General features: G+C 48.0%; 1 protein-coding gene across 1 annotated transcript; it reads left to right on the plus strand.

Moving 5' to 3' along the window:
• Window positions 1-1,252: 1,252 nt before the first annotated feature.
• Window positions 1,253-2,765, plus strand: LOC100272389 (uncharacterized). The gene has a single exon (NM_001146869.1). It carries the CDS (start codon window positions 1,299-1,301, stop codon window positions 2,634-2,636), a length of 1,338 nt encoding a protein of 445 aa, NP_001140341.1. The 5' UTR covers window positions 1,253-1,298; the 3' UTR covers window positions 2,637-2,765.
• Window positions 2,766-9,573: the final 6,808 nt, after the last annotated feature.

A 9,573-nucleotide genomic window follows, 5' to 3' on the forward strand; every position in this document is an offset into this window, starting at 1 on the left:
GCTAGCAAATATCAATTCCCAATTCTATATTATTTACAACCAAACATAAAAATGTGTCATGTTATGGTCAAAGGTATTAAGAGACTAGATCGGTTATCAAACCGGCAAGAACGTGAGGTTGCTAGTTTATTTGTCTAACTATATCTATACCACTATATAATTCACCGGTTTAAATATTTTATAAAACTCATTCAATCAAGCCACCTCATACGTATAATCCCCACTAAATCTATAAAACAAATTGCACATATACTTAACATCATCAAAATCAAAATTAATGGTTCAGGTTGCTAGATAAACATCTCTCCCTTAACCACTTAAACCTAATAGATAATATTATTTAGATGTATTCTTTATCATCACTCATCACTCTCTCTTCTCTCAGTGACCTAGCCACTTTTTACTCATGCTGCCGTCGACCCCTCGTATCGACCCCTCATATCCTGTAAGATCGTAGTGTTAATAAGAACTACATGCTAATAGCTTTAGGACAGCAGGTGCGGGACAACCGGGATGAGATGAAAGAGTTTTTCTTTGGTCCAGTAGGTAAGATCTGTGTGCCGCTAACTGCACGGCGGTGGAAGACGCCCTCTTTTTTCCAAAGCGCACTTAATTGAGAAAGCGACGGCCATAAGCCGTGAGCCCGTGACCGGGAGCATGTTCGACCGCGCTCCGCGGCGCCATGCGCCATCCCCAGCGACGTGTCCTGGACTCGAGGGGGAGAGAAGTGCCGGTGTCGCTGTCAGCGAAGACTTGGGCCGCGGATCTAAGTCAGTCTCCTGCCGAGTCATCCAAAGGAATTGTTGAGTTGTAGGAGGTAGGAGCTGTGCTGTAGTAAATCTCCCCCGCGCCGCGCGCCTGCATGCGGCTGTAGAACCGGCCAGCGCCCGGCTGCCGGCGCGTCCATGGCTGCTAGCATGCTACTGATTCGGCCATATGGCGCGCTAGCTTGCTTGCTTAGCTGATTAGCTCTGCTCTTTGCTGTTGCAAACGCGTTGTGCCATTGTGCTGTGTCCACGTGAGAATTCTTGACGTCTCATACGTATCATGTAACGCCATCTGCTTGTCGGACCAGTATATATTAGGTTGATCTCAAGCCAGACTCAGTCAGAGGATCGAGTTACTTATTCCTCATGCCCTGCATCTGTTGTTGTTTCTGAGGTCAACCGCATACAGAGTTGCTTGAATCCTCGGCCATGCCGGCCAGGACATGGCTCGCCGACCTGCGGTCGAGGCTCCGCGTCGGCCCCAGGAAGAACGACGGGCTTGGCATCCTGGCCTTCGAGGCAGCAGCCAACATGTCGCGGCTGGTATCCCTCCACCGGACGGTGTCCGACGTCGAGGTCAGGAGGCTCCGCGCCGACGTCTTGCGCGCCGAGGGCGTCGCGCGGCTAACGTCTACGGACCAGTCTCTCCTGCTCCGCTTCGCGTGCGGCGAGCTCCTCGCGGACCTCGACCGCGCCGCCGGCAGCGTGGCGTGCCTCGGCGCGCGGTGCTGCGCCGGCGACGCGCCGCTACTGAGGGACTTCGATCGGGTCTACGCCGAGGCGAAGCGTGGCCGGCTCGCGCAGCTGGACGCCACGGTCGGGTTCTCCAGGGGCGCCACGAGGCGGTTCAAGGAGATGGAGCGCCATGTGGTCGTGGCGGCGAAGCTGTACGCGGAGATGGACGCGCTCAGCGAGCTGGAGGCGTCAGAGCGGCGGATGGAGCGGTGGAAGCAGCACAGCGGGCCAATCCCGGCGCAGACGACGGGGACGGGCAAGGGGTCAGCGGCCGATCCCGGAGAGAAGCTGATGAGTAAGCTCAGGGAGCAGCGGCAGAAGGTGCGACGGGTCATGGAGGGATCGCTGTGGAACGTCGCCGCCAGCAAGGCGGCGAGGCTCATGGCCAAGTCGGTCCTCGCCGTGCTCGCGCGCATCTCCCTCGCCTTTGCCGCGTTCGTTCCAGGCCTTCCCCCTTGGACGGTAGGACGCGCGTGGGCGCTCGGTCACTCATCCGGATCCGGCCCGTTACACCGGTCGGCGACGCCCGCGGCGCTCCAGCATTCGGCTCCCATCTTCGGCCAGAGAGACTCCGCCTCCCTACTGTCGGCGTCGTCGATCAAGCCGTCAGTGAGCACGGTCGGCGGCTCGAGCATGGAGCTGCGATACGCGAACGTGATCTTAGCCGCCAAGACGTTGCTCGCGGCGCTGAGGCCGCCGGCAGGTGACAACGAGGAGGCGCACGAAGGGATGATCGACCTGTCGAAGAGAGACGCGCTGTACAAGATGCTACCCGTCGGCATCCGCAAGGCCATGAACGCTAAGCTGAGAGAGATCTGGAAGAAAGCGCAACCGGTGGACGAGGTGTCTGCCGCGGCATCGAAGGATGCGGTGGAGTGTCTGCTGCGGTGGTTGAGCCCGATGGCGCACGACACTGTGCGGTGGAACGACGAGCAGAGTATGGAGCGGGCGCAGCGGTTCAGCATGCAGCCTCGCGCGCTGATGGTGCAGACGTTGCACTTCGCCGACCGCAAGAAGACGGATGCTGCTATTGTTGATGTGCTCATCGGCCTCACCTGCGTATGCTGGTACGACGATGAGCAGCGAAGGCTGGAGTCTCTAGACAGGGACGACGACGACGAGTATCAGCTATAGATTTTTGAGCTGTGATTTTATCGTGTGTGTGAATATCATGTAACTGCAAATCGCGTGTACATAGAACAACTTAACAGCCTTTATATAATCAAATCTAGCCGTTTTAGATAAATAAAAGGAACTTGCCATATTTCAGGTTCTGAAATGTAGTATGTTTTCACGCAACGATCTTTATCTTATATTTTAGTTCATGAGCATGTAAGCAAGAGGGTGGATACAATAACTCTTGAGAAGTTAGTAATCACGCATCTAACCATTAGGAAACTGTAAAATAAAACACCCTCGGAGCAACTCCAAGAGGGTACTAAAAAAATGCTTCCCCAAGATCACTTATTGGTGGCCGTTGTTAAAATAATTTCTCCCCAAAAATCTTAGCCCACAACAGACTGCTATAAAGTGATCGCTAATTTTTTTGAAACAACTTAAGTGGGCCACGGCAAACCAACTGTGTTTTTTCGTTCCAATGCCTCATGCAGCAGCAGGCATCGGACATGCATACTGTAGTCTCCAATTAAAGCATGAACCATAGAGCAGCAATTCCACGACCACAATTCAAAAGCAGGCGTCTCTCTTCACTGCAACCTGAAACACTTGCTGGAATTGACAATGGAGCACAAGTGGCATCTCTCTTTTGGTTGTGTAGATCAGCTAGAGAAGTTGGCAACCCTCCAATTCAAGCATGAAAACCACACAGTGACATATTCATTAATCAAAACAGACTCCCAGCAAAACTTCTAGAAAGTATACTGGAACAACTACCACAAGCTACTGAGTTTTAGCCAATATACAGCACAATGCATGGACAGAAGCTAGCTAATTCGAGGGATTCTCCATGCTTAAAGCTACTTCAAAAATTCCAGTGCACAAACCTTGAAATTAAAGACAGATTATAAATATTTTACCTCAATCTAATTTCTTCTGGTAACTTCTCTTTACAGTTCTATGATTAAATCGCAGCCAACATAATCAAGATGATCCCACTTCCATCGCAGTTCTTATCAATGAACCACTCCTAGTCGGTCAGCCATCCGCGCACAAGCAGGGGGACTGCTCTGATGCGCAGCTTCAAGAATTTGTTGCACATATTGCTTTACCAAAAGATCAGCCGCTAATCCATTCACCTCCTATTGATATCCCAGACAGCTTTAGTGCATTATTGGGGCAATCCACTGAATCTGCTGCTGTTTTGTCTAATCAGACTACTACCTTCAAAAAGAGGTCCAGTATTAGACTAGCTGCCAAGAAAAAGACTATGATGGGGCGTTCCAGGGATGCCATATCCAAAGCCCAGGACATCCTGATAGCTAAGCTCAATAATACTGCAACAAATCAGAAACAAAACCAAAACTCTATTGCTTCATGTTCCTCTAACCAAGATAATTCTTTTGAACAGATTGCTCGCCTTTTCTCAAGGCCGCTAACCAAAGAGCAGATGGAGGCAATCATGGAATTGGTCAACCAAGGGGTAGAGAAGACAGGGCATAAGAGGAGGGGACGCAAGGTGACTCCCATTGCTTCCCCAACCATCAGGGCTGTGGGGGATGCCTGAGATCTCTTCGCGGTGGCAGTTCTTATTCTTATGATGCATGTGATCTGCTGCTCCTGGTTCCCTCAGTGGAGTGTTTTAGTTCTGTCTGTAGCTGTTCCATTTGATGTGGCGTGGTCTTGGCTGTTTTGGCCTGGGCGTCCTGTGCTTTTGTGTCGGCTGTCCTCCATTCTGGTTGTGTGGGGAGAGCTTTATGTCTGTAATCTGCGTTGTCTGTGTTGGGAGTTGTTAGGTGTTTGGCTGCAGTCCGTGTCTGTCTGCGGTTCTGTCCCTGGTACTTCTTGTCTTTCAAGTGGAAGTGGTAATTCCAGTTAAATGTGTTCCAACTGCACTATTTTTTCTTGGAATGTAAGGGGTTTAAATGATCCGGCCAAACGTGCAAGTGTGAAACAAACAATTCTGTCCTCAGGTGCAACCATAGTTTGTCTCCAAGAGACAAAAATCATGAACTGGACCAATGACTTACTGAAAGAAACCGTGGGATGCAAGCTGGCTTGCCAGACAGTTCAACTCCCTTCGCAGGGTGCCTCTGGAGGAATTCTTCTGGCCTCTGACGCAGATTTGTTCGAGATGGACCTCATTCCATGCGCTTCAACCTACTCGATCTCGGTTAGGATTAGCTCGAGAATGGAGGACGAGGTCTGGGACCTCACGGGGGTTTACGGCCCCCAGCCAGAAACTGAAAAATTGCTTTTTCTGTCAGAGCTCCGAAACATCCAAAATGTTATGCGTCCGGAATGGGCGATACTGGGAGACTTCAACATGATAAGGAGAGCGAGAGAAAAAAATAAAGGATCAATCAATAGAAGAATTATGAGTCAGTTCAACAATACAATTGATGATTTACATCTGTTAGAGCTTGAGCTCAATGATAGAGCCTTTACTTGGTCAAATGAACAAGTGGACCCTACAATGACCAGGATAGATAGATTCTTTGGGACAACTCAATGGCATGGGCTCTTCCCATCGGCAGATCTGCTGTCCCTTTGCACTATGACTTCAGACCACTGCCCAATTATTATGCAAGGCCGTTCCCAATTTCGTTTCTTCAAAGGCTTCAGATTTGAATCATTCTGGACAAAGCTGGACGATTTCAAGGAGGTGGTTAATCGAGCTTGGTCTACTGACGTTAACTCTGAAGATGCCATTCTGAGGCTGCATGTCAAGATGTCACGCACAGCTAAGGCCCTTAGTATGTGGAGACGCAAAACAGTAGGGAGCGTCAAGATCCGCCTGGCAATTATCCAGATCACTCTTACTCACCTTGAGCAGGCGCAAGAAAATAGACAGCTCTCCAACGATGAATTGGAGTTCAGGAGAAGGCTGAAAATCAAAATTCTTGGTCTTGCTTCCATTCAAAAAGCAACTGCGAGACAACACTCCAGACAGTTATGGATGCGTAAGGGAGACGCCAACACGAAATTCTTTCACCTGGTAGCCAACAATAGGAGAAAGAAGAACTATATCAGATATCTCCTTCGGAATGGTACTTTATTGTCTAGCCAACAAGACAAACTGCAAGAGGCTCACCAACATTTCAAGGAGATTCTGGGAGAGACAGGAATGAGACATAAGGTAGTTCAGTGGGCCGCTCTAGATTATTCCCCCTTTTCGTTAGGTGAGCTCGACATCGTGATACAAGAGTCGGAGATCAAGAATGTGGTCATGAGTTTACATTCTGAAAAAGCTCCTGGCCCGGATGGTTTCATTAGCCTTTTCTATAAATGTTGTTGGACCTTGGTTAAAGAAGACCTCATTGCTGCAATTAACGATTTCTACAATTTTAGATGTAAAAACCTCCACCTTGTTAATGAAGCAAGTGTTGTTCTACTCCCAAAAAAAGAGGTCTCGGATAGCATCGATAAGTTCAGACCTATCAGTCTAATAAACAGCTTTATGAAGATCGTCACCAAAATTTTGGCAAACAGACTGGCACCGCGCATGAATGAAATTGTTTCTGTTGCTCAGAATGCCTTCATCCAAAAGCGATCAATTCATGATAACTTCTTATACGTTCAAAGGGTGATTATGAAGATGCACAAGAGGGGTCAGCCTGCGCTTTTCATCAAGCTTGACATCTCTAAAGCCTTCGACTCCATAAATTGGGCTTATCTCCTTGATGTGTTAAAGGCCCTTGGTTTCTCCCAAAGGTGGCGAGACTGGATTGCTCTAATTCTAGGCTCATCTTCCTCCAAAATATTAATAAATGGAGAGCCGACAAGCAGTATTAAACACAGGCGTGGTGTACGACAAGGGGACCCCCTTTCTCCATTTCTTTTCATTTTAGCAATGGACCCTCTCCAGCGTATGATCGATAAGGCGGCTCAGGCCGGGCTACTGGGAAGTGTCCTGCCTAAAGGGGCAAAGCTTCGGTGTTCCCTATATGCAGATGATGCTGGGGTGTTTGTGAGAGCAGACAAGTCGGACCTCAAAGTTCTCAAAACGATCCTGGAAGTCTTTGAAGGTTGTTCAGGGCTAAAGATAAATTTTGATAAAACAGAAATCTTTCCAATTCGTTATCCTCAGTCGCTTTGGTCAAATCTTGCTGAAGTGTTCCCTGGAAAATATGCTAACTTACCTGGAAAGTATCTTGGTCTTCCCCTCCACTTTAGGAAGATTAAAAGGATCTCCTTGCAACCGCTTCTGGAAAAAATCAACAACAGACTGGCCGGTTGGAAAGGCAGACTCCTCTCTAAAGCTGGCAGAGAAACATTGGTTAAATCAGTATTAACAGCCCAACCAATTTATCATCTTACGGTTTTTCCAGTTCAAAAATGGCTGCTAAAGAAAATTGATAAGATAAGAAGAGGCTTTCTTTGGAAAGGAAACAACCCTGAAGCTTGTAGTGGAGGTCACTGTTTGATCAACTGGTCTACAACATGTCAGCCTAAGAACAAGGGGGGTCTGGGCATTCTGAACCTAGAACGCTTCGCAAGGGCTTTAAGAATCAGATGGCTGTGGATGCGGTGGAAGGATAGGGATAAGGCATGGATTGGTTTGCAAGCGCCATGCGACAAAATAGATGAAGATCTTTTCAATGCATCCACGGTGGTCAACGTTGGCAATGGGAGAACAACAAGTTTTTGGAAATCTAGTTGGATCCATGGTCAGGCGCCTAAGAATATAGCACCAGTTCTGTTCAAGAAAGCAAGGAAGAAGAACGTCTCAGTTTTTCATGCTCTTAGAGCCTCTAGCTGGATTCAGCTATGTCTGCCATGCACACGAAGAGACGAAATAAGAGATTTTGTAACCCTATGGCAGGCTATCAGTAGCATGCACGAACTTAATAACTTGGAGGATTCCATCTCTTGGAGATGGACGACTGATGGTCAGTACAGTGCAAGCAGCGCATATAACATTCAGTTCTCAACAAACTTCTGCACAATGAAAATCTGTTCCATTTGGAAAGCAAAAACTGAACCCAAGTGTCGCTTCTTCGCTTGGACTCTTTTACACAACAGAGTGTTGACAGCAGAGAACCTTCAGAAAAGGGGATGGCCTCACAATCCTTCGTGTTGCCTCTGTAACTCGACCTTTGAAACGACGATTCATCTCTGCAAGGACTGCCCCTTCAGCAGGGAGGTGTGGGACAGAATCTTATCTTGGGCGAATCTTTCGTCCTTTTTGGGGATCTTTGGCCCTGATTCGTTGTACGATTGGTGGAGAAATTTGAGAAGTAGGTGCAACAAGCCTTCGAGAAGATCCTTTGATGGCCTTATCATTTATTTTTGGTGGAGCATTTGGTTAGAGAGGAACAATAGAATCTTTCATAGTCAGTTTAGATCAGCGGAGCAGGTCGCGCTAGTGGTCAAAGAGTTAGTTGGTTGTTTCCATGGCCCGGCTAGCTAGTTGGTCCGCTTAGTAGATTTGTTCAGATGTTTGCTTCTAGTCTTGTAAGTTGTTTTGGTTTCTTGTAATTTCCTGTTAGTTCTACTCCTTCTAATATATTGGAGCGGCAAGTCTTTTGCCTCTCCCTTTCAAAAAAAAACTTCTCTTTACAGTATCAAGAGTTTAATTGGAAATGGCAGCGAACGAGTTACTGAGTTCAGCACTAAAACACGATATGACACAACCTTCAGGGTACCAACATGCAACATTGTAAAATGGTAAGGTTGATTAATGTATAAAGTTGACCTAGGAGGTCCACACCAGGCAGGCAAGCATTGCGGCTTCCTCCTCCCCTCCCCGAAGTTGTGTGTTTCGTGGTTCTGGGATGGAGCTGGGGCTGAGCCTAGGCGACGCAGCAATGCCGGACGCAGCACAATGCCGGACGCCACCTTACGGTGCTCTCTACGGAGGCACGGACGGTCCACGGCACAGGGCCAGACTGTCCGCGACCTGGGCGCAGGAGCGGCTCCTTCTCTGCATACGTCCGGACGGTCCGCGCCTAGGGCTCGAACGGTCTGCGATGGTGCAGAGGACCGCCTTCTTCGCAGCAGACCTAAATCTCGCATCCCGAGAGGGATCCCGTAGGAGAGGAGAGATCCTAGGGTGTGTATTGACGTCGGTGGGCCACCCAAGATGCCTCTAGTCAATATAGGACCGAAGAGAGGTGAAGATTCGAGGTGGAGGAAGGCTAAACTAGGGGTACTCCTAATACATAAGATAAAAAATAATAATAAATAGAGTTGATTGGATCGATTGTGGGAGTTCAATCGACCGTACCCCTTCATATATATATATATATATATATATATATATATATATAAAGGGTGGAGGTCTAAATCCATTGCAAGTGGGTCCTTGAGTTAACCCCGCGTGTTTAGTTTAGCTAAGAAATTCCACACGAAAACCAGAACTCTAACTAATTCTACACAAGCTCTCTGTAGACCGTTTGGTCTTAGATTCTTAGGGTCGGACCGTCCGTCGCGACAATTTTGACGTTCAACACCTTGTTATATGATTTTCTCCATGTACTCGACGATTTATATGTGCAATATAATCGTTTTCCTACACGAGCAGTCGATGATTTTAGGCGCTGATTTTATATTACGGTAAAATCAGTGCTTCCAGTGCCACTATCAAACTAGCATTGTAATCCCTGACAGTGGAAACCGTTTCTGGCGGACATACATGATGAGGAAACAACATCGCGATTCCTATAGGGTATATCCATAGAAACTTCCGTAGCGTGCATGCGAAATCATCCACGTTTTATAACGAAAGTCGTGGACTATATATTTGAGACATTTTTTGGACGGTACGGTGGAGCCAAGGAAAGCGGCACCCAACACTTAAAAAATACAAGAGAGGGCAGTCGCGTCGTGTTCATGACTTCATGATAAGATAAGATGCCGAGACGCAGATGCCATGGTAGTGCATCATGCGAGTGTTTGTCCGTTCTGTCTTTCGTTCGTACGTACTCCGTATTTCTTATACGGATGTGTCGCT

Source organism: Zea mays, chromosome 9, assembly GCF_902167145.1.
Source record: "Zea mays cultivar B73 chromosome 9, Zm-B73-REFERENCE-NAM-5.0, whole genome shotgun sequence".
Taxonomy (NCBI): Eukaryota; Viridiplantae; Streptophyta; class Magnoliopsida; order Poales; family Poaceae; genus Zea; species Zea mays.